The 26,304-nt window shown below is 43.9% G+C and overlaps 1 protein-coding gene across 3 annotated transcripts in view; it reads left to right on the forward strand.

Moving 5' to 3' along the window:
* Positions 1–26,304, forward strand: part of Insr (insulin receptor) — a 141,804-nt gene that overhangs the window by 92,226 nt on the left and 23,274 nt on the right. For 2 of the 3 annotated variants that reach the window (XM_057763844.1, XM_057763845.1), the window contains exons 6-13: positions 1,461–1,675; positions 4,657–4,783; positions 6,468–6,724; positions 9,621–9,788; positions 14,219–14,420; positions 17,229–17,264; positions 23,155–23,429; positions 24,571–24,710. In XM_057763844.1, coding sequence (XP_057619827.1) covers positions 1,461–1,675; positions 4,657–4,783; positions 6,468–6,724; positions 9,621–9,788; positions 14,219–14,420; positions 17,229–17,264; positions 23,155–23,429; positions 24,571–24,710 — 1,420 coding nt within the window. The remainder of the gene's footprint in view (positions 1–1,460; positions 1,676–4,656; positions 4,784–6,467; positions 6,725–9,620; positions 9,789–14,218; positions 14,421–17,228; positions 17,265–23,154; positions 23,430–24,570; positions 24,711–26,304) is intronic. The other variant, XM_057763846.1, reaches the window with a different exon arrangement.

The raw sequence follows: 26,304 nt of genomic DNA on the forward strand, positions 1-26,304 counted from the left end.
TCTGTGTCTTGGGATCTTCCCCTATATAAGCCGAAATACTCAGTCCCAATTCTCTCCTTTCCCACAACCCAAGCCTGTCTCTGTAGCTTTCCTCAGGTGACTGCCGGGAACTTCAGATACAGCAAATATCCTTCTGATCCCAGTTATCCATCCTTTTTTTTCTGAGACTCTCATTTGCTCTGCTTTCCTCCAGGTCCCACAGAACCTGCCTAAGTTGCTCAAACAAACAGAAATCTGGCGTGTGGTGTTCTGAGAAGTAGAGATAGACTCATGAGCAGAAAGATCGTTCAGAAATGCAATGGAGAAGTTAGATTCTCTGTGTCTCTCATGAGCACAAAATGGGTGCCTTTTCCCCAGCCTCATGGCTGTAAAAGCAGCAGCCAATAGGGAAAGGTGCAAAAGGAATGCCAATCCACACTGTCTTAAAGCAGAGCCACACAGGTGGGCGCTTGGGAGGTGAAAGCTGGCAATTCTCAAGGCCAGCCTGGCCTGGTCTATTTGGTGATTTCTAAGGCCAGCCAGGGCTGCACAGTGAAACCCTTTCTCAAGCCTGTCTAAAAACAAACAAACAAATAGAAACACAACACAAAACCAAACCAAACATGCTTAAAACCTTTCATACTTTTTGTTCCCAAACTTGATTTCTGTTTCTATTTTTATTGCCTGGGTCACATTTTTTTTTAACCCTTCCAAAACCCAGTCTGACCCCAACCCCTACCTCCCTTCCACCTCTACCTGCTCCTTCGACTTTACCTCCTCTTTCTTCTCTAGTTCCTTTTCTTTTCCCTCTTATTTTGTTATATTGGTTATTGAATCTGCTGCCTGGTGCATGCTAAGCAAGCACTCTACTGCTGAGCCATGCCTCCAACCCCTCATTGGGGGATCCTAGGCAGGGGCTCTACTGCTGAGCCACATCCCAGCCCCTCACTGGGGGGTGCTAGGTAGGTGCTCTACTCCTGACCCATGCCCTCAGCCTCACTAGGGGATTCTAAGCAGAAGCTCTACCCCTTAACTGCACCCCTAATCCCTCACTGAGGGATTCTAGGAAAGTGCTCTGCACATTCCCGGCCATGAAATCTTGTGAATTTCTTTGTTATCTGCAATCCCCAAAATAATTTGTGAGTCTATGTGAAGCAAATGGCTAGAAGTGGGCCCACAGCTAAACTGAAGGGGCCAACTCCAGGCCTGGCCCTTGATGGCTAGTTTTTAGTTTTTATTTAACTGTGATATTTACAATTAATTCTTGAGAATTTCTTATATACATACAGTATATTGTAATCATAATCAGCCCCTACACCTCCCTCTTACTCCTCATAGATCCACCCCACCTCTACTCCCTTTCAAGTTCATTTCTTTTCTTTTAAAACAAAATTACAACCCACTGTGTGTACTGTGGCCCCTGGCGTTTTGGGATTGAAGACGATGGGTTGTGGAGTGACTAGCCGTGTGTGTATCTGCAGGAACTACTCTTTCTATGCCTTGGACAACCAGAACCTCAGGCAGCTCTGGGACTGGAGCAAGCATAACCTCACCATCACTCAGGGCAAGCTCTTCTTCCACTACAACCCCAAACTCTGCTTGTCAGAAATCCATAAGATGGAAGAGATTTCTGGAACTAAGGGCCGCCAGGAGAGGAACGATATTGCCCTGAAGACCAATGGAGACCAGGCATCCTGTAAGTCTCTTCATCGTTATATTCCTAATGGCTGCCCTCTCTCAGCCACCACACTAGTCCCCAGGAAAGTGCCATTGTCCTTTGTTGAGCTACAGCTTTCTGGGAGAGGAGTTTTAAAATACCAAAGGCAGGTGTGTATGTGTGTGTGTATGTGTGTGTCCATGTGCATGTCTGTGTGTCCAGGTGTGTGTATGTGTGTGTGTGTGTGTGTAGGACAGAAGACAACCTTAGGTGTCCATCATTCACTGTTTTTCTTTTTTGTTAGATAGGGTTTCTTGCTGCCTAGAGCTCACCAGTAGGCTTTGTGGGTCTCGTCAGAGAACCACAGAGATCTGCCTTTCCTACTTTCTCAGTGCTGGGGTTGGGAGTGTGCACCGTTATCTTAATTAGTGTCCTATTACTCTGAAGAGACTCATGACCAAGGCATTTCTTATAAAAGAAAACTTTTAATTGAGCTAGCTTATAGTTTCAGAAGCTTAGTCCATTATCATGGTGGGAAGCATGGCAGTAGATAGGCAGGCTTGGTGCTGAGAGCTTGCATCCTGACACAGAGGCAGCAGGTAGAGAGAAGAGAGAAACTGGACCTGGCGTGGCCTTTTGAATCTCAGACCTCACCCCCAGTGATGTACTTCCTATAACAAGGCCACACCTTGTAATTCTTTTCAAACACTTCCATTGTGAACTGAGCATTTAACCATATGAACCTATGGGGCCGTTCTTACTCAAACCATCACAGTCTACTCCCTGTGCAAAATGCATGCATTCTAACTTCAAAAGCCTCCAAAGTTTCCCACAGTTTTCAACACTTTTTAAAAATCCAAAGTCTTGCTGGGCAGTGGTGGCACATGCTTTTAATCCCAGTACTTGGGAGGCAGAGGCAGTGGATCTCAGTGAGTTTGAGGGCAGCTTAGTCTACAAAGTGACTTCTAGGACAGTCAGTACTGTTAGACAGAGAAACCTTGTCTTGACAAACCAATAATAAATAAATAAATAAATAAATAAATAAATAATAAAAGAATAAAATAAAAATCCAAAGTCTCTTCTGATATGCAAGAAAATCTCTTAACTGTAACCTCTTGTAAAATCAAAAAACAGATCACATACTTGCAACATTTAGTGGCAGAGGATATCATTACCATTCCAAAAGGGAGGAAAGAGAGCATAGTAAGGAAATACTGGACCAAAGCAAGATTGAAGGCTAGCTGGGCAGACTCCAAATTCTGTGTTAGACAGTTCTTCCTTTCCAGCTTTGCTGAATGCAACACACTTGGTGCTCTTGGGCAACTATCCTTGACAGATATCCCATGGCTCTGGCATCTCCAGCATCTTGGGGTCTCCAATGCTGTCCAGGTTTTGTCCTCACAGCTTCACACAATGGTCTGTCCTGGCCTTTAGGGATTCCCCTGTTTTACTAACTGGAGGCCAAGCATTCAATCATATGAGCCTATAGGAGCCATTCTCATTCAAACCACCACAGATTTTTCTTTTTGTTTGTTCTTCCCTTCTCCCCCCGCCCACTTTTTTTTTTTTAAATGAAGTTCTGGGGACATAACTCAGGCCCTCAACCTTGCAAAGAGAGCATTCACCAAGTGAACTGTCTCCCCAGCCCACCATAGGCAGGTTTTATGTATCTTATCTGAGTCAGTTGCACAAAGTACAGTGTCTGATGCTGCATAAGCATAAAGCTAATGCCGAGAGTGTCAAGGTTGATGAAATCAATGCAGCAATCTCCATCACCAGGGAAGAAATGACAAGATTAAGTTTGAGGCTAGAGAGATGGTTCAATTCTGTTGCTCTGACCAAAAGTATCTTGGGGAAGAAAGTGTCTATTTTATCTTACATTCCTAGGATACAATCCATCATTCAGGGAGGTCAAGGCAAGAACTCAAGTTAGAAATCTAGAGGCAGGAACTGAAGCAGTGACCATGGAAGAGTGCTGTTTATTGTCAGCTAACTTTTTTATATAGCCCAGGGCTACCTACCTACAGATGGCTCTGCATACTGTAGTCTGGGTCCTTCCTTCTTTCCTTGCTTCACAGACATGACCAGAGGCCAACAGGCCAATCTGATTGAGGAAGTTCTGCATTTGAGATTCCCTCTTCCCAGGTGTGTCAAGTTGACAACTAAGATTAGTCATCACTCCTGCACATACATGAACATGCATACACATGTATACATACACAAAAAAAGAGATGATCCCTTTGCTCAAAAAATGGCTGACTAGTTGTCCTTTTTGCTTTGGCATGGATCATCCACAGTTCAGTTGAGCATCTTATTTGGTTGAGTCTTCAACACCTAATTGATTTGCTGACTCCCCACCTTTCAAACTCAGCAAGATCATTTCTCTGCTTATGTGGATGAGACCTATGTAAGCAATAGCAGATTATATACACCCCATTTTAATTTTCAACTTGACACAATCAAGAATCACCTGGAAAAATAATCGTAATTGAGGAACTGTCCAGATCAGGTTGGTCTGTAGGCATATCTGTGGACATTTTCTTGGATGACAGTTGATCATTTTGGTGGTTTCTTGCTGGCCCAGAGCTCATCAAATAGGCTTTGCTGACTTGGGGTTTATTTTGACTGTTAATTGAAGTGAGAAGAGCTGTTGCATGGCCTGGATCTTGAACAATATGAGATGGAGAAAGCTAGCTAAGTATAAGCACCAAGCAGGCATCCCCCATGCATCCATCTGTCTCTGCTATTGACAGTGGATGATGAGATATGACTAATGGTTTGAGTTCCTGTCTAATTTCCCTGAAATATGATAGACTCTCACCTAACAAACAATCAAACAACTCCTCTACCCTTAAGTTGCTTTTTGTCACAGTATTTTATCACAGCTACAAAATGAAGCTAGGACTCCCTCCATCCCTCAATCTATCCCCTCCCCAAGAAGCAGGAGGTTGAATTCTTTGCTCTGAAATGAGCTATTCAGAATTCCAATTGCCTGACTTTTTTCTCTTGAACCTTTCTAGGTGAAAATGAGTTACTTAAATTTTCTTTCATTCGGACATCTTTTGACAAGATCTTGCTGAGGTGGGAGCCCTACTGGCCCCCCGACTTCCGAGACCTCCTGGGATTCATGCTTTTCTACAAAGAGGCGTAAGTAAAAGGAGGTGGAGTATTTGTTATGCTCCTTATTCCAGGGACAGACAAAGCTGTAAGGAGGGGTTTATCTTGGCTCACAGCTTGTGAGGTGGGGATGTCATGGCAGCAGGAGTGTGAAGCAGCTGGATACACTGCACCTGCAGTCAGGAAGTAGAGAGATGAACTGGTGCTTAGTTCACACTCTCCTTTAAAATAAGAAAATATCTTAAGTGTGTGCTTTTATATCTTCATATATTTATATAATGTATGTTTGATCATATCTATCCACCACTTTCTGCCTCCAACATTTCCCATTTCCCTCCCAACTTCGTGTTCTCTGTGTATTGTTGACAACCCCTTTAATCCAGTTGGTGCTGACCATATGTGCATGCATGTGGACCCATCCACTGGAGCATGAACAACTTATCAGTGTCCATGTTCTCAAAGGGGAGTGGCTTAGACTCTCTTAGCAGCTACATACTACTCCTTGGCTAGGGGAGTACCTTGAAGTCTGCCATCATCTATGCTGGAATGTTGACTGGCTTGATCTGGTGCAGGTAACCACAGCTGGTCTGAGTTGATGTGTGCAGCAACCATGTCATGTCTAGAATCAGCATTTCATAGCTCTCCTCCATCTTCATTTTTATTCAGACTAGAGATGTACCTGTCTCTATCTCCTAGTGCTGGGATTACAGATGCTGACCTTTGCGTGTGTGCTAGGGATTGAACTCTGGTCCTCATGTTTGTACATCACATGCTTTGCCTACTGAGCCCTCTCCCCAGGCCCAGTGGTCATATGTTGATAACTCATATTGAGAATATAGAAAATGTTGGGGTGGGAAGGAAAAAAGTAGAAAGAAAATTCATTGACGGCACCTACGTTACTAAACCCCAACTGGTTTTGCTGCAGTCTTAGTCATTTATGCTATGGCTATTTGGTAGGCTGAGATTCGGTGCTCGGTGACTGGAGTCAGCATCATGGGCTTATCACAACTCAGTGCTGCTGGCTTTGGAGCAGACCTGCATTTCAGAATTGGAAATAGGAAAAGGTTCACTTCTGGGGGTTGGAGAGGAGGCTCAACAGTTACAGGTGCTCACTGCACTCCAGGACCCCAGTTTGGTCTCCAGCATCCAAGTCTGTCATTTCACAGTCACCAGATGCAGGGGTCCAGGGGATCCAGCTTTTCCTTCAGTCCCCTGAAGGCACATGCATACAATTACACACACTCACATACACATTCTCACTTTCAGAAAGCCATGGAATACACTTGAAATCCTAGCTCCAAAGAAGCAGAGATCTTTGGGATCTCTGGCTAGCTAGCCTAATCTATGAGGTGAATTTCAGACCAGAGAAGATCACTCTATCTCAAATCACAAGGTGGGAATCAAGTGTGAATGCAATTAATCCCAGTAATGAGGAGACAAGAGGCCGGCACATTTATGTGACTTCGAGGCCAGCCGGGACTAGAGTCTGTCTCAACAAACAGAAAAAACAAAGAAGATGGCACCTGATGGTTTCCTTCATGTCCATTCACATACACTCAAGTGAACTGCCACAAACACATACAGGCACACACACATACACCAAACAGAAAAGAAGTGCGCCTACATCTTGTAACTCTCCAAGTCCCCACTCCACATAGTGCTGGATTGACATTTACACAGTAGTAACCTAGCTCTCCCTCTTATTTCTCAAAAGCCCTTATCAGAATGTGACGGAGTTTGATGGTCAGGATGCTTGTGGCTCCAACAGCTGGACTGTGGTAGATATTGACCCACCCCAGAGGTCCAACGACCCCAAGTCTCAAACCCCAAGCCACCCTGGGTGGCTAATGCGGGGTCTCAAGCCCTGGACCCAATACGCCATCTTTGTCAAGACCTTGGTTACCTTCTCAGATGAACGCCGGACCTACGGAGCCAAAAGTGACATCATCTATGTGCAGACAGATGCCACCAGTAAGTGTGTCCTGTGAATATGGGCTTGCTGTTGAACTGACTCTCTTGCCTTTGGTAGACAACTTAGTGATGTCCTATGATTGGCTTCTGGAGGAGCTAAAGGCTGAGGCTCATATTTTCAGAGGATAACACTCGGGCTGGGCAGATGGCTCAGTGGGAACGATTGAGTGCTGTTCCCATCACCTACATTGAAAGCTGGTAGTGACCATGTTCATGCCTCAGAGTGTGGCCATGTGCATGTCTATAACCCCGGAACACTGGCTCATGGGCCAGGGACAAGGGGGTCACTAGGATTTGATGGCTGCCAGTCTAGCTTTAGTTTTAGTGAAAGATCCTGTTTCAAGAGAGTAAGGTAGACAGTGATAGAATGGTGTGCCTGACTTCCTCCTCTGGCCTCAGCACATGCATAGACACTACCCATCTAACACACACATGCATACATACATACACACCCCACATGTAACACACACTTCACATATAACACACATACATCACATATAGCACACACACTCCAATTAACACACACACCACATATAGCACAATACTATATGTAACACTCACACATAGAGATGCACACTCTTCCACCAAATGTAACATTCACACATGCCATATATAACATACATATTACATGTAATACACACATACCACTTAATAACACTCACACAGACACCACATGTAACACATAGGTATGTGCATACCCATTACATATAACATGCATATAACATCATATATAACCATTTACAATATACATGTACACACATTAATGCAATACACACATATATGCACATACATGACACATACCACATACATGCACACATATATGCACATACACATATGCACACACACCATACATATATTAACACATACCTTCTTGAACTCAGCATCTGTGATTACCCGCACAAGACTGTCTTCAACACTTGTCATGGGGAGGCGAGAGGCTTTGCTTGGGAGGCAGAGGTAAATGGATCTCTGAGTTCAAGCTCAGCCTGGTCTAAGTAGTGACTTCTAGGCCATCCAGGGTTACACAGTGAGACCCATCTTTAAAGAAGTTAATTCAATCAGTAAATAATTAGTTAATTAAAAATGAGAGCTAGACTTGGTTATACACATCTGTAGTCTTATTACTTGGAATGCTGAGGGAAGAGAATTGCTGTGTGTTTGAAACTAGCCTGGGCTACATATCAAGACCTTGTTACAATCTCAAAACAACAACAAAGTATAGGCAGGGGCATCAGGAGTTCAGGGTCATACTTTGTTGTTGTTTGTTATTGCTGTTATTTTCTATTAGTAAAGTTTTATCATAGGTATGTAATATGGGGAAGCATTGATGGTTCAGTGCTGTATGTGGTTTCAGATATCCACTGCAGTTATAAAATGTGCCACGTAGATAAGGAGGGACTGCTGCATGTTTTTTTCTATTCTGTCATGAGAACTTTTCAAGTATAGAAAGAGTGCCTTCATTTGAGCATCTCCCAGCTCCATAGGGCGCAATCTTGTTTTATTGCCACTCTCGTCTCCCTCCTCTTTAATTTTTCTTTATTTTTTTCTTTCTGGCTATAGTATCTCCTAGCAACTTCATTATATTTCTGTCAAGATTAACCCCTTTTCTTAGCTTAGTAGTTTTCAAGTAGGGATAATTTTGTCCCTCCCAGGGAAGGGAGGATGCCTGGCAATGTCTAGAGACATTTTTACTGTCACAGTTGGGAAGTGGAATGGTTGACAAGAGTTCTTTGCCACAAATGTCAGCATGCAGAGAATAAGCAACCCCCCCCCCCAGAACAGAATCTATTGTTCTAGTTTCTTCGCCATCTCTACTCTCATATAGCATCTAGACCAAAATTTAGTTTCCAGAATCTTCTACCCCCCTGGTCTTTGCACACTTTTTGCTTTTGCCTTGAGAACTCCATGTTCACCCTCTCTATCTCTCTCAGTCTCCAACATTCTGTGTGTGTGCGTGCACACATGTGGTTGCATGTGTGTATCATATTTGAATGTGGCATATGCCAGAGGTTGACACTGGAGTCTTCCTCAATTGTTTTCCATCTTATATATTGTGGCAGGCTCTCTCAGTACACCCAGAGGTTGCTGATCCTCTGTCTTTGGCTGCCGGGTTTATAGGTAGGGTGCTACAGCCATCGCTACTTGGCTTTATGTGGGTGCTGGGGATCTGAACTGTCCTTATGCTTCTGTGGCAAGTGCATCACCACTGAGCCATCTACCTAGCCTCAGGTACCACTGTTCTTCAGAGGGGGAGTTTAGGTTGTGTTTTGTAGGCTGGTGCATGACATCTGAATAATACTATCTGGGGCTGGGTATGTGGCTGGCTTGGTAGAGTGCTTGCCTTGCTTGTATGAAGTCCTAGGTTAAATCGCCACAACCATATAAATCAGGTATTGGGGTGCATGTCTCTCATCCAAGCATGCATGAGGTAAGTAGGAGAAACAGGAGTTGAAGTACATCCTTGGCTACCTTATCAAGTTTGAGACTAGCCTGGGTTACATGAGAGCCTGTCTCAAAAAGAGATACAGTTTGATGGTTTCAAGTGCATTAGGTGACTGGGTTTGATTTTGTGCCCCTGTTAACTAGAATTCATTTCTTCCCTCGATTGTCTTTGGCCCCGAACACCTTCCTAGTGTCCACAACAGCAAGGGCTTTGGCATCTGACAGCCGGTCTGTGCAGTAAATGACACATGGTGGGCATAAAATCCACGGTGTGAATAGATGGTCATTCCTGCCTGGGCTGGGCAAGCATTTAACTGTGCCCACTTTTCTCTGATGCTAATTAACTCTAGCAGACAGAGCTGTGGTTTCAGTTGGACCACAATCCCCTGCTTAGGTACACTCAACAACTTACCTACTCTCGTTCATGGTAATTTGTTTCTTTTCTCCTTTGCAGATCCTTCTGTCCCCCTGGATCCCATATCAGTTTCTAATTCCTCATCTCAGATTATCTTAAAGTGGAAGCCCCCCTCTGACCCTAATGGCAACATCACACACTACTTGGTCTACTGGGAGAGGCAGGCAGAGGACAGCGAGCTGTTCGAGTTGGATTATTGTCTCAAAGGTGAGCACAGGCAACTGTCATGTGGTTGCTGTATCTTGATTCTCTTATGGGGACACAGGTTTCCTTTCCTGTTTCCCAGGGTACCTGCACAAGCATATGCTCTCTCTCTCGCTCTCTCTCTCTCTCTCTCTCTCTCTCTCTCTCTCTCTCTCTCTCTCTCACACACACACACACACACATACATGTGCACACTTGCTCATATTCCATTCTTTCTCACATAAGACACACTTTGTGTTTGTGTGTGTGTGTACCGGTCATGCGTGCATGTATGTGTAGAGTGTAGAGCTCAAAGAACAACTTTGGATGTAGTCCAAGAATGCTGTATACCTTATTTTTAAACTTTTTTGTTTTTTTGAGACAGGGTCTCACAAAGACCACTGAACTTAAACTTATGATGTAGCTGAGGAAGACATTGGATTTTTGCTCTTCCTGCCTCTACCTCCTAAGTGTTGGGGCTACAGGACTGTACCACCATGTTGAGTTTATGCGGGGCCAGAAATTCAAACACAGGACTGCATGGGTGCTAACATTACCCCGACAGAGCTACATCCCCATCCCATATTTTCTTTGAATTAAAAATACTTTTATTCCATTTACTGATTTACCTAGACTTTCTGTGTGGGCAGACATGTGTGAGGAGGTCAGTGGTCAGCGGTCAGCTTGCAGGAGTCTGTTGTCTTGCCAGCCATGTAGGCACCAGGGATCAAACACAAGTGGTATGGGGGCAAGCTTTTTTACCTGTTCAGTTTTTAAGATTTCGGTACTGTGCACTGAACCCAGGGCCTCATGCATACTAGGCAAGTACTCTGCCTCCGAGCTACAGCCCAGCCCTCGCTTTGTGGATTTTTATTTTTATTTGAGACAGGATCTTTCACTAGTCTGTGCTCACTAACCTGGCTATTCTGGCTAATGAGTGACCCCCAAGAATTTGCCTTTCTCCATCTGCCCAGCACTGGGATTACAAATGAACTACAAATGTACCCCACCACAACCAGCTTTTTACATGGGTTTTGGGGATCAAACTCAGGCCCCTGTCTTTGCCATCTCCCCAGTGCACACATAGATCTTTAGACATTTCACATGGATTCACGCTCACCATCTCCCCAGTGTAATCACACAGTTTAGACATTGCACACAGACCCACATTCGACATCTCCCCAGTGCACACACAGTTTAGACATTGCACACAGACCCACACTCACCATCTCCCTAGTGTAATCACACAGTTTAGACATTGCACACAGACCCACACTCGACATCTCCCCAGTGCACACACAGTTTAGACATTGCACACAGACCCACACTCAACATCTCCCTAGTGTAATCACACAGTTTTAGACATTGCACGTGGAATCACACTTTAGAGGCTGCCAAAAATCCAAATACAGCGCTGTGTGATGAGCACTTTCCCAGAGTGTCCAAAGTCCTGGGTGCAGTCTGCAGGACTGAAGCACAAACAAGGATGAGATATAAAGGTGAAATACATCCAATGCTTCTTTCAGCCGTGAGCCACACAGTGCATAGACATACATAAAATATGTAAAAAGCAAATCTGAATAGTGAATGTCTTCACTATTTCCGTGTGATAGAAACATTCAAAATCTTTCCACCACTGGTTGTAGAGCCTGAGGTGTACGTGTGTGTGCACAAGCACAGTAGAGAAGCCTAGTGGACAGGGTGCCGAAGTAGCAGCTATAGCAAGTGTTCTAGAGCTGTCTTGCATGGTCACTGTATTGTATATTTCACAGTAGCTAAAAGTGGGTTATCGAAAAAGAAACCTGGCGGATGGGGCAGCAAGATGCCTCAGTGGATAGAGGTGTTTGCTGGCAAGCCTGATGACCCGAGTGATCCCTAAGACCGACATGGTGCAAAGAGAGTACTCAGGGCCAAAAGTTATAATCTGACCCCCCCCCCAATGGCATGTATGCACACACACACCACACTAAATGTATTAAAGCAAAACAAACTGCTGCAGTCTACCATCAGATCTGAGAAGGTGAAAATTTGCTGTTCGTTTAGTTGTGACTTTTGTCTTTGATTCCTTTTTAGCTGGCCTGTGACCTTGTAGAAGCAGGCCAAAGGGGCTGCTGGAGAGGTGTGGCTGAGGTCTGTGCTCAGATCCACCCCTGGCCTGGTGTCTTGTTTTGGCTAAGTCATGCAACAAGTAGTCTGTCTCCTTTTGTGGAGAAGGGTTGGAGGACAGATGATTCCTGGGAACAGTCCCAACTCTAAGATCATGTGCTATATGCATGCCTGTGACATCATGCCCGCCTGGGCCAGGATCAGCAAGTTGATTTATCTCCTTGCATACTTTATATAACTTGAGAGCAAGCCCAGTCCTGGGCTCAGCTCTGACCTGTCGGCTCTACATTTGAGTGTACAAAACCACCTGCTACCCATGCTTCCAGCAATGCCAAGACTTTGCTTGTTTTTGTCTTGTTTAAAAAACCCACAAACTTTTAGAAAAAGTTTTATTTTATTTTTATTTTTTGTTTTTAAACAAGGTTTCATGTGACCCAGGTTGGCCTCAAGCTCAAGTGCTACGATGATAGGTGTTCTCTACAGTGCCAGGCTAAACGCAGCAAACTTTCATTCTGTAAATGGAAACTCGTGATTACAGGGGCTAAGGGTATAGCTTGGCTGGTAGAGGGCTTCCTAGCATGCAAGAAATTCCGTGTTCATTCCCAACACCACACAGACCCAGTGTGGTGGCACAGGCCTGCAACTGAAGCATTTGGGAAGTGGAGTCATGAAGGTCAGGCATTTAACATCATCACTACCTACATAGCAAGTTTGAGGCCATTCAGGGCTATATGAGACCCTGGCTCAGAACGAACATAAAACCACTTTAAATCCATGAATACAACAGGACTGTTTAAAAATGGTCTGATATTTGATCACCATAGAATTTATTTGCACATGTGTGTTTATGCATGCATACACATTTCTACTCGTGTGTTTGGACTGAGCCATCTCCCCAGTGTTCACATGCACAGATTCACACTCTGCTGGAAACATGCATAGGGCTGTGTTTGAGGTTGATGTTGGATGTTTGCTTTGTGACTTTTCACCTTGTTTTTTGAGGCAGGGTCTATCACTGAGCTTAGTGCTTACTAATTTGGCTAGATTGGCTCGCCAGCGAGTTCCTGGGATCCTCCTGTCTCTACTTTCCGAGCACTGGGGAGTAAGATGAGTGTTATTATGTCTGGTTTTTATGTGGGTGCTAGGGATTGAACTCAGGTCCTCATGCTTACATGGCAGCCACTTTACCCATGGAGTCATTTCACCGGCCCACAAGAGCTTAGACTAACAGGGAGGCCTAACTACAGTCAAATTTATATGACTGAAGGCAGAGTATGGAGGCCAGTTTAGGAGGAAATGGAGAGTCAGTGTTGAATGAAGCAATGATTGTGCCACACTGTAAACGTACAGTGCCTCTAACTGTATACCAACACAAGGTTAAATGGCAACATTTTGTGTTTATTTAATCATACTTTCAATAGTGTAAATAAATCACCAGTAATAGCTTGCTATTAGTGTCACCAACTGATTTTTAAATTGTGGTAAATTCGGGTCTAAGGTAATGATGTTGGATAACAGGTTTGCTGTACAAACCCAAGGGTCTGAGTTTGGGTCCCCAGCACCCATGTAGAAGAAAGCTGGGTGTGGTGGCATGCATCTGTAGCCATCACACTGGGGAGGCAGAGACAGGCAGACCTCTGGAGTGTGCTAGTTAGCCAGCCTAGCAAGTATGAGGCCCAAGTTTAGTAGGAGACTGTCTAGTAAGTAAGGTGGAGGGCTGGCAGATGTATCAGGAAGTAAAGGTACTTGCTGCCAAGTCTTACAGACTAACTTTAATCCCTGGAATCCACACGGTGGAAGGAGAAAAGAGATTTCTGAGTGTTGTCCTCTGATCTCCACATGTGTAACTTGACTTGTTCTGCTCCCCCATAAATTAACTTAATAATAACAATAAAAAGATGAAGAAATGGTTGTAGAAGACACTCGGTACCAACCTCTGGCATTTGTACTCACCCACGTGGGTGAGAGTACATAGACACAGGTAGCACAAACATATACACACAGAGTGCACACAAGCCACACACAATAACTCCAGAACTGGTGTTATAAGACTGTAATTTGACCCTTTGGGAGGGTGAGGATGCAAGAATGAGAAGCCAGGCCAATCTAGGGTACAGAGTGAGCTCAGTGTCAGACTGGATAACATAGTGAAGCCCCGTCTCAGTGAGGAAAGGTCTGGAAACATGGCTTGTGATAGAGTGCTTGCCTGGAGTCTGCATTGAAGGGCTGTGGCTGTGGCCTAAGGAATGACACCCAAGATGGACCTCTGACCTCAGTGTGTGTGTGTGTGTGTGTGTGTGTGTGTGTGTTCTGGCGGAGATTGAGCCCTCTGCTCTGCCTCTCCCCAGGGCTGAAGCTCCCCTCACGGACCTGGTCCCCACCCTTTGAGTCTGACGATTCTCAGAAGCACAATCAGAGTGAGTATGACGACTCGGCCAGCGAATGCTGCTCCTGCCCCAAGACCGACTCTCAGATCCTGAAGGAGCTGGAGGAGTCTTCGTTCAGGAAGACCTTTGAGGATTACCTGCATAATGTGGTTTTTGTCCCCAGGTCAGAACTTAGCATGTGCTGGATTTTTTTCTGTCTTTCAGCTTGGTGTTGGAGAGGGTGCTATTACAAATATGCCTGTGGGTCACATGTGCACTTATATATGCATGTGGGTTACAAGTTTATTCCTTTTCTTGTGCTTGATTTGAACTGAAAACAGCAGCAACCATGCCTGGATCTAAGCCCATCCCATGCATATGTCTTACAGAATGGTGAAGCTGTTGATAACAGGGACTCTAGAAGCTGTCCTTTTGGGCTCCCTACTCTTACATGTACGGGTCTGAGCAAGTTACCATACTGTTCTGTGCCCCAGCTTTCTCATCTGCACAATTGACACAGCACAGTTGGCCTTTGGTGTCTCCAGTGGATTGGTTCCAGGATCCTGAGGGTTACTCCACATATTCTCAAGTCTCTTAAATAAACATCATAATATCTGTAAAGAACCCATTCATACCTTCATTTTTAGATAACTTATAACATCTTCAGATAGTGCATATATACTATATAAATAAATAATTGTTACACCATATTGTGTAACATGGGCCCCACAACAAGAAAAATGCCTATATGTCTTCACTGTGATACAACTTTCTAGAATCATTCTTTGACAGTTTCATACATGTATACATGTATCTTGATCATATTGACCCTCACTTTTCCCTTATACTCCCATCAACATGTCTGCCTCCTTCATGTTCTCGTCTTCTTCTTCCTCCTTCTCTTCATTTTTAGACTCACTGGGCTCATTGCTGCCCGCTGAAATGTTAAGAGACCTTGACTTGATCTTGTGTCAGGTAACCCCAGCTGCACTGAGTTCATGGGTGCAATGGCCCTGTCATGTCCAAAGATAGCATTTCATAGCACTCCTCCCATCCTCTGGCTCTTACATTCTCTCCACTTCTGCGTATTTCATTCTCTGAGCCACGGTAGTGGAGCTAATACAGATTTCCCATTTAGGGCTGTGCACTCAATAGTTACTTATTCTCAGCACTTTGATCAGCTGTGAGTCTCTGCTAAGTGTAAAAGGAAGTTTCTCTGATTAGAACGTATGTGCGTAGATAAAAATATTTTAAAGGGTAGTTTGATAACATGTTCATTTAGCAGAGCAGCAATGGTAGGTTTCCAATTAGAGCCCATTACTTCCTGAATCATGGGCTTTTGACCAGATCTGCACATGAATTTCCTCCTGTGGAGTGGCCCTCAAATCCCTGAGAGCAGTTGGTTACCTCTTGTAATGCTTGTGCCACTGGGCGCATCTTGCCTGACAGGTCTACAAATAGTTTTGATTAATAATTGGTTGAACCCAAGAATGTAGGTCTCATGGATGCCCTGGGCTTGTTGTAATTGCTCCTTGTATTTTAAGGTTGTATGCCTGAACGACTCTCAACCATAACATTGCATACTTGGATACAGGCTACTCTGTGTGATGGGACCCATCCTGGGCAAAAGGGTGCTGATCAGCATTCTTAGTCCGCAGCTGCTCAACTCTAGTAGTATCTCTTATCCCAGATATGACAGCCAGGAATACTTCTGGAAACTTCCAGATGTTTCCAAGAACACGAGCTTTGAATATGCCTGTTGCTGAGCTTCTTTGTACTTTTCCATCCTTGTCGCTTTCCCTCAAATTCTTCATCAGACTTTTTCCCTGCCCACCCATCTTCCAAATTAGATGGAATTTTCCATTTCCAGAGCATATCAAAGCTCTAGACAGTCTATGCTGGGACCGAACAAAGTTCTAGTTTTTCTAATGTCCACTCGTTTTTCCCTTGAGTTTCATCTCCAGAACCAATATTTTCATTTTTCTTTCTTTATAGTATCTTCTGCCATAACTGAGTCCAAAATGTGGACTGGAGAGGGGGTTCAGCCAGTAAAGCTCTTGCTATGCTGCCACGAGAATCTGAGCTCCACCCCTAAAACTCGCATTAAAAGAGCCAGCTGTGGTGGTACTTGCTAGTAAGCCCATAGCTAAGAAGGTATCCCATAACATAGGATGCTTGGGGCTCGATTGGTTAGCCATCTCAACCAACTCTTCAAATTCCAGACCAGTGAGTCTCTGTCTCAGAAGGTGGCCTGCATGCACGCTCTCTCTCTCTCTCTCTCTCTCTCTCTCTCTCTCTCTCTCTCTCTCTCTCTCTCTCTCTCTCTCTTCTCTCTCTCTCTCTCCCTCTCTCCCCCCCCCCCTCTCTCTCTCTCACACACACACACACACACACTAAACAGTAAAGACTTAAATGATGCTGGATTTGGGGAAATGGATGAATTGCTTATGGCTAGATATAGGCATATGTGACATTCGTGGGAATTCTGAAGTCATTTTTTTCTCACTTTTCCTGGAGTCCCTGCACTTCAGGAAAAGTATCGATAGATCTTCTCCACTGGCCAATGATGGCAGAACTTGTGTTAGTCTTCTTTCTGTTACTAAAATGAAATAGCCGAGATCTGACACGTTATGAAGAAAAAAAGATCAATTTAGCTCACAGTTTTGGATCTGGGCAGCTTTGGTGATGTATGAGAAAAGATGACATCAAAGTGGGAGGGCTATCTATCATGAGACGGGAAGCCGTGCAGACTAGGGAAGAGCCAGTGAAGAGCTTCTGCTGTTCCTCTTCCATTACTCCTTTTCTGCTGCTACCTCTCATTACCACCCCAAGGACCAAATCTCCAGCAGGTGACCCTTGGGGAACAGAGTCAAACCACATCCCAAACATAACAGTGCTCTTTCTTGGAGGGAGTACTGCTTCAGGGGTGTCAGAGTCAAACTGTCCCTTGGTTGAAATTCTGTCCTCAAAGCAATGAATTTTGTTTTCACAGAAAACCCTCTGCAGGCAGTGGTGCCGAGGACACTAGGTATGACTCAGCTGTGGGACATCCACATGGCCCTGTCGCTGTTCAGTCAGTGTGGGGTGCTAAGCCCCAAATCAGGGATTTCTGGGGCTTTTCTTATTTTGCATGTGGTGAACTGCAGCTCTTGAGACTGGATGCTTCACAAATTCTCTGATTAAATGCCTTCACTGGGAAATGGAATCTGGGCATGAATGTGGGGAAAATTTTTAACTAACACACTCTTCCTAAAATATGCACTCAAGGACACACACTTCCTGGGTCCTTCCCCAATGCATCATTTTCCCTCCAGGCATTTGCTCACTAAATATCTGACTACACAGACAGACACCCAGAACCCTGTCTGAGGCTTGAAGTTCCAGCTTCAGGTGGTAGGGAATTCTACTTTTTATTAAACCCACTCTCATCCTTCCTAATGACCATTTCTCTGGGTCTCTAGACAATGCAATATGACCACAAAAGGTGACCGGTCAAAGGAATACAATGTTGCTGAATTTCAGCAGGAAACTGAGGGATAGTAGTTGTAGGGAGGCCATTAAGGGACAAATGCAGACAGACAGGGAGATGAGACATTGTTAGCTCTTCTTGGAGCACGAAGCAAGTTTAGAGAGACAGGTAGGGGCTGCTTTGAAGGATTTAATAAAATAATATTTTATTTATTTTTTAACCCTCTGAATTCAATTAGTGCTATCCATTTATGAACAAGTCTGGGGCCTTTCTTTGATGTATGACGACCTACCACTGACCACTCCAAAGGAAAGCGACTCCCCAGCAGCTGTCAGCTGACAATAATTCCTCAGAAAGGGCCCCGATCCCATGTTGGAATTTTTAACTGACTTGATCTTGTGTAGGTTTTGTATAAGTAGTCATAGCTGCTGTGGGTTTGTGAGCACAATGGCCATGTCATGTCCAGAGGACAATATTCCCCACTGTTTGACTCTTAAACAGGTTTTTCACTGCAGAGACTTTGGGGTGGGACTGATCTAATTAATGTCCCAGCTAGTCCTAGCTGAGCAGTCAGGCACTTACTCTCTCACCACTTTGAACAGTGATAAGTCAATGCTTTAATCACTGCTCACTGCAATGAGAAGCTTCTCTCACCAAGGCTGAGAGCAGCACAAATCAGTGAGGAGCTAAACAAGCACTTAGAAGGCCGTTTGACGACATGATGGCTCAAAAAAGAGGCATCACTAGGTTTTCCCCAGTGATGGCTTCTCCAGCTGAGGATGTGACCTTGTTCACAGTAGCAGGCAAGAATTTCTAGCAGTCTGTCTGTCTCTATTTCCAGGCTAGATATGACCTCTAGTGGCCAAGTGAAATATAATCCGTTGTCGTGAAGCTCATGAATTTTGTGGCCCACACCCCAAGCTGAATTTCTCAGCTTATCCCCAGTTGATATTTGGGGATAGATTGCTCAGTGGGGTGAGGAGCATTCTGGACATGGTACGATGCTGAGGAGAATTCCTGAACTCACCCTACTCCACAGCAGGAACATCTCAGCTTTCCAGAGTAGTGATGGCAGCATTCTCTGGTTGATGTCACTGGTTTAGTCTGGGATTGCTGAATAATGAAGTTACGTTTCTGACTGGAGTAGAGAGCTCAGTTGATATTCTTTGTCAGAAGTCGTTCATCAACACAGTGGCTTTTCACTTGATATAACATTTGAGGATTTACTTATTTTTATTTCAATATGGTTAGATATTTTGCCCTCATGTACGTCTATGCACCATGTAACTGCCTGGTGCCAGGAGATGCCAGAAGCAGACATCAGATTCTCTGGAACAGGAGTTACGGACAGTTTGAGCTGCCATGTAGATGTTGGGAACTGAACTGTCTCTGCAATAGCAGCCAGTGCTACTAACCACTGAGCCATCTCTTCAGCCCTTTATTTTATTGTTATAGTATCCTATTGGGATGCTGAGTACCTGAGAGATCTTGTGGGTAAAACATTCAAGTCATTGTTGCATTTAAGTAAATTCACACAAAAGTGTTGGTTTTCTAGTGCATATAAAAATTAGGTTGGGGTCAGAGAGATGGCTCAGTGGCTAAGAGCACTTGCTGTCCTTGAATAGGATTGGGGTTTAGTTCCCAGCACCCATATGGCTCACAACCACCAGCACCTGTAGCTCTAGGGGATCTCTTGCCTTCTTCTGGCCTCTGTGGGCACTATATGCGTGTGTATGCTCTCCCCTTAAACTAGTGAAACTAAATCTTTAAAAAGCTGTCCTCACACTGTACTGCAGTTGGTGAGCAATTGCAGATATCTTTTTGAGAAACCTCTGATTACCTGTTAGATCTATTTAAAGTACTTCATTGAGCTGGAAGGTTTTAGTGCACTGGCAGATTACTTGTGTAGCATGTGCCTGGCCTTGAGTTCAACCTTCAATACCCTAAAAATAAGATAAAATAAAGAAAGGAAAAATAAGAGTTAAATATCAGATACTGCAAAATATAGTAATTAGCCAGGTGTTGGCTGTGCATTCCTTTAATCTCAGCACTTGGGAGGCAGAGGCAGGAGGATCTTTGAGTTTGAGGTCAGCCTTGTCTACAGCATGAATTCTAGGACAGTCAGGGCTACACAGAGACACCCTGACTCAAAAAACCAAAGTAAATAATTACATGAATGCATAAAGTTATAGGTTTAGGCTTTCCCACTGCAGAAATGAGATTAAATGGAAAGTAGAAGAATGGCTGAACCCACAGTGCTGCAAAAACAAAGCAAAACCGTGAATGCAACTGAGTAAAGGGCTCAGTATCAAGCAATACAAAATTAAAACACATTAAAATAAGATAAAACAAGACTTAGTACCCAATGCTGCAAAAGTAAAATTTAATTCCCAACACTTCAAAAATTAAATAAACACAAAACCTTTTCCTTTTTGCTAGAAAAGGCCAACATGCAGCTTGTAGGCTTATCCAGAGTAAAGCTGGTATAGATCTTCAATCTTAAAAACTGAAAGTGAAAAATACCCCCCCCCAAAATAATATAATAATAAACATTAAAAATAAAAATTTCAGTAGAACAAAATGCATTCTCTGCCCATTGTGTTTGATGAGTGCACATGGTCTTCAGATGTTCAGATATGACTCCCCCAGTATGGGTTGTGAGGCATGAGGATTCTGGTTATTTTGTCAGGTTCGGTTGTGACTGTATAGAAATTATCTCAGGCTCACTAAAATGAATGCGTCTAATTGAGGCTTAATAAATAAGCTGTTTTCTTTTTTCACTTAAGAAGGCTATTGTACATAATGAGGGATAAAAGGACAATATGCTCAGACTTTAGTTTGTGGCTTTAGATCCAATTATCTCAAGTGAGATGTGGAGATAGAAGTGGTCCTGGGAGTCAAGGCCATCCTGGGCTAAGTCTTCCCTTCCATGCTGCTCTCTGGGCCTTTGTGGAGAGAGTGTAAATGTCCCAGTCAGGGCTGAGTCTGTGGGGAGTGTAAATGTCCCAGTGAGGGCTGAGTCTGTGGGGAGTGTAAATGTCCCAGTGAGGGCTGACCACTCCACTATCTGGTGCCATGTTTGTAATGTCTCTGAAAATTTTGGAAAAAGACAAAACCCAGTTTTTAACCCTCAGCTTTCTAATGTTAATCCAAAGTCCAGAGTCACGGTGGTGGGTGAGGCTGCAGGCAGTACCATGGACAGTGTGCAATATCGTCAGGCACACAGATTTCCAGAGGCTCAGAGTTCTTTCAACCTGGCCATAATTTCTTCCCAAGATCTGCTTTGGAAAATAGTAGGACAACACAGTAATCAAAACTATAGTGAGGAAAGAATAGGAATGTTCTTTTCCTTTTTTTTTGGATCAAACCTAAGGTTTCATGTAAGCTAAGCATACACTGTATCACTGAACTGTACCTTGGGGATACCCTTGTTTGAAAAATAGGAAAATGGTTAAGTGAAGGATGGATCATGAATTAAGTGATGATCTATTGTAGCCAATGAATTTTCAGCAAGGTCATGTGCTGGGGTCAGAGAGATGGTTTATCCCGGGTGAGCCCCTGATAGATTATGCAGTCCCTGGTTATCAGCCCTAGATACATGTATGTATGAGCAACACTAAATGGACTCCATAAAAATATGTGTGTATGTGTGTGCATGTAATACACAGTTATATAATCTATGTATGTGTTAATAAACTTGACATAGGTTTTATATATGTGTATATATATTATGATGTGTGAATGATGATTAGAGAAGAAAAAGGTCCTGAGAGGGAGTGGATGACATGGGAGGAGTTGGTGGAAATGATGTAAATACAGTATTCATATATGAAATAATTAAACGTGTGTGTGTGTGTGTATATATATATATATATGTATATATATATACATATATATATATATATGATAGATAAAAGCCGCACACACACACCATTTGTAGTTGAGAAGAGAAAATCCCAATTTTAGCTGAGGAAAAAGCCATACCCAAACAGAAATCTTCATCTTAAGACTTTTAAAAAGAGTTTATTTTTTATTTCTGTGTATCTGTGAGCATATGCCATGTGTGTGCAGGTGTCTGCAGAGGCCAGAAGAGGGTGTGGGACTCTGTGGAGCTGTTGCAGGAGGCCTGATCTGGGTGCTGGGAAACTAACTTAAGTCCTCTGGAAGTTCAGGAAGCTCTCTTAGCCTCATGTTTTAGGAAAGTACTCAGGGGGTGTTTCCCATCTAGCAGGTGTGGTAAGCAGCTGGCTGGATCATCATCACGCTCCCATGGCTTATAAGCAAAAGTAATTGTGTAGAGGGAGCAGTGGATCTTGGGAGTTATGAAGAATTTACATTTCCGCATGTACTTTCTGCAGTTTTAATGTGTCATCTCTCAGTATTTATTTTCTGTGTCTCTTTAAGGGGCAGGGGCATCTGCCCACTTAATGGTTCTTTCTTTTTCTTGCTGTAACCCCAGTGATAGAATTTCATTACCAAGAATCGATGCTTCATCTCTCAAGTTTCACGGTGCTCTCTGTTAACAACGCATGTTTGAATGACAATGGGATGATGGATCAGTTAGTGAAATGCTTGCCTTGCCAGCATGAGGAATTGAGTAAAAACAAAAAACAAACAAACCCTGGAAGCTCAGTGATTTAAAATGCTTACTGCTCTTACAGAGGACCTGAGCTCAGTTTCCAGCACCCACATGAAGTGACCCACGTCTGCCTGTAACTCCTGCTCTAGGGAATCTGATGACCTCTTCTGGACTCTGAGGGTCTCTGCACTCACTTGCAAATACCCATACACATATACAAAGACTTAGAAATAGAAACAAGTCTTAAAAACAAGGCCCAGCATGGTGACTCAATTTATAATCCCAGTGCCGGGGAAGTGAAGCGAGGTGGTTCCCTGGGTCTTGTTGACTGGTCATCTTAGCCTACTCCGTGAGTTACAGGTTAATGAGAGAGACTGCTTTAAAGAAGAAGAATAAAAAACCACGGTGGACAGCACTTGCAGAACAACACTCGAGATTGTCCTCTGGCCTCCTTGTGAAGCTGCACACACATGAGCATACACATGCCTCTGTGTACATGAGCATCACAGACTGATTGTGTGGGACTGTAGATAGTACCCTTGACACCCCCGTTCCAATAACTACACTCCTACATCTTTCCAAATCTTACTTACTCTGCCCCTTATGGACCATTCTTCAGAAAATTGGAAACCTTCAATCAAGCATGTTGAGGAGAACTTGGGGGTAGCCCTAGAGTCAAGAACATTCAGGGTGGGTGTGCCTTCATAGCCAGTGTCTCTGACAAAGACATCTATGTGGAAATCAGTCTGTGTCCTCTGCACCTCTCCTCCACTCAAGTCTCTTTTTAGTTAATTAAGCATTGCTTTCCTCAGTATAATTTTATTTTAAGATGGTGATGTCATGACCCCCACGCATGCTCTCTTCCCACAGGCCCTCTCGAAAGCGAAGATCCCTTGAAGAGGTGGGGAATGTGACAGCCACCATGCCTACACTTCCAGATTTTCCTAACACCTCCTCCACTATTGCACCTACGAGTCAGGAGGAGCACAGGCCCTTTGAGAAAGTGGTGAACAAGGAGTCACTTGTCATCTCTGGCCTGAGACACTTCACTGGCTATCGCATTGAGCTGCAGGCATGCAACCAAGACTCCCCAGAAGAGAGGTGCAGTGTGGCTGCCTACGTCAGTGCCCGGACCATGCCTGAAGGTGGGCTTGCTTTCCTCTGGGTTTACAGTTGACAGGGTTGGAGACCCACTGGGCCTCTCTGCATAGGTAGATGTTTTCTAAAAGTGTTCTCTGTTGTTTTTGTTCCAAGACGGACCTCTTCCTTTGTTACTGAGGATGGCATTGAACTCCTGGTCTTAGGGAGTCCTCCTGCCTACTCAAGTGTTTCCTGAGTAGTTGGGACTTGCTGGAGTGTCTTAGTTTCTTTTCCTGTAGTTTTGATAAAAGTCCTGACAAAGATGCTTAAAGGAGAAAGGATTTATTTAGCTCACAGTTCAAGGTACATTTCACTGTGCCTGGGATGTCAGTGCAGAAGGAGCTTGGGGCAGCTGGTTCTATCACATCCACAGTCAGAAGAAGAGAACAGCATATGCATGCTGGTTTTCAGTTCCCTTTCTCCATTTTTACAGTCTATATCCCGAGCAGGGAATGGTGGCACCCAAAGTGGGTCTCTCCAACTCACTTAAACACAATTGAGATAACCCCCACAGACAAGCTCAGATTTCCATCTTTCATTTGATTCTAGATCATGTAGGTTGGCAATAAACATTAAACATCACGCATCCCGAACAGGGAATGGTGGCACCCAAAGTGGGTCTCTCCAACTCACTTAAACACAATTGAGATAACCCCCACAGACAAGCTCAGATTTCCATCTTTCATTTGATTCTAGATCATGTAGGTTGGCAATAAACATTAAACATCACGCACTGTATCCTAATCTTTTCTCTGTGTGTGTCCATGTGTGTGCCTAGATGTGGTGAAGCCAAAAATCAACCATGGACATCTTTTTTTAGGTGCCATCCACTTAGGATCTCTTATGGCTCTGGTACTTGATTTGGTCTGGCTGGCTGGTCAGTGTGTTCCAGGGATCGGCTTGTCTATCTTTTCAACACTGGATTATCAGAACACTATGTTCCAGCTCTTGTGTGTGGGCTCTGGGGATTGAACGTGGGTTTTATTGACTGAGCTATCTTCTCACTTCATGAGTTTATTTTATTTTCTGATGAAGAAAATAAGATGTGGGAAAATTACAACCAGGTCCCTCAGCTGTTGAGACCCTGGTGGCAGGGATGAATTTCAATTCAAAAGTTAATATCTGAGCTTTTAATGTTTCTCATAGCTAAGGCAGATGACATTGTTGGCCCTGTGACCCACGAAATCTTTGAGAACAATGTTGTACACTTAATGTGGCAAGAACCAAAGGAGCCTAATGGTCTGATTGTGCTGTATGAAGTAAGCTATCGGCGATACGGTGACGAGGTAAGGATTCCAGATTTTGGTATTGTATGGAACTATTCCAGGGGAAATGTGAACAAATAGGGACCAGTGACAGACCAAAGTAAGGGTGTGACCAGAGTCCAATTTGATGAGCCAGTGACTTTTTATTGAGAGTTAGAGTGGCAAGGATAAGGGCTTACTTATGGTCATGGGGATAATTCAAAAGCAGATGCATCACCAAAAGTCCACCACCCAGTGTGGATGATAACTCATGAAAACTGGAACCCGGGAGCTCTGTGCAGGACTTTGCAGAGAACCCTCCCAGTCAGAGTCTCCTCTCCTCAGCAGTTCTGCTGCAAACCTCAGGGAAGGTGAGGCCTCGTGGGTCCCAGAAGTTTCTGGGACTTCCTCAGACTTGTGAGGTGTGGACTTCCTGAGCCTTTCAGAGCCTCTCTTTAGAACTTTCTGAGTCTTAAGGAACTTCCTTCCAGACTGGAACGTTTTAGTTTTTGGAAGTTGGTATACAATACTGGGTAGGAACTAAGTTTCTCAGTTACGCATTGCTTCTCACATCAGATGTTGTCTTTAATTAGAGTTCAAAACCCTGATGACCATCTTTCCAGGAAGATAGACAGAAATGCCAATTGAGAATATTTTATTTCTTTTATCACTTAAATTAAAAAAAATTAAATTAATTTATTGTTTATGAAGAGGTAGGGGAGCATGTGGCCATGCCATAGCCTGCTGTGTTTAAGGAGGTCAGAGGACAGTTTTTGAGAATCAGCTTGCTCCTTCACTGCGTGGGTCCTGGCGATTGATCTCAGGTCACTGGACTTTGCTTCAAGCTAAAGTGCTTGCTGAGCCATCTTACTGACCCAGTCTCTCATCATATTTGTGTGTGGATTTTTAGCTGTGTCCTTCAAACTGCTACATCATGGGGCTTAGATTTGTGTCCTTTATCATGGGATGGGGCTCGCTCCACTTTACAGAGATTCATCTCAGTCCAGGAGTGCCTCATTTAAAACTTTCTTATGTGCCTCTTTGCCACACCAGACACTGTGGGGTTTGATGTGAGCATGCAAAGAAAGTAGGAATTCAGTAGAGACTAAAGTCATATCTAAGGTACCCGAGGGCCCACTGTGACTGATACTCAGTGATGTTACAGCTGCCTCTAAGCTGTCGGGAAGCCCACCGAGAGCGAACACCCACCTTTCAGCAGGTGCTGCAGGTCTGAACTGGGCACTCGTGTTTCTGCAGCAAGCCCTTTACTAAGTGGACCATCTGTAGGCCCTAAACCCTCATTTTTTTCGGGGGGCCATCCTGGGCTCTGTATTCAGATAGAATTAAGCTATTTAATTTTTATAGATTTGCAAACATGTGAACATATTCATATGTGTTTTACATATATATCGACTCTGTATTCATAAGTTGCTTTCTTCTGCCTCATGGTGTTTCTCTCCCCATAGCCTCTGGAATTAGAATTCACAGCTGCTATATAGGCAGAGAATATAATTTCATGATTGAAGTGTAATTTAGTTTTAGACATATTTAACTTTGCTATTGTACTCTGAAGGCAACATGAACTCCATGTAAATGCTATTGTGTACCTGTAAAACTTCATAAAACAGATGGTGGG

The sequence above is a fragment of the Chionomys nivalis genome, chromosome 3, assembly GCF_950005125.1.
Source record: "Chionomys nivalis chromosome 3, mChiNiv1.1, whole genome shotgun sequence".
In the NCBI taxonomy this organism is placed as follows: Eukaryota; Metazoa; Chordata; class Mammalia; order Rodentia; family Cricetidae; genus Chionomys; species Chionomys nivalis.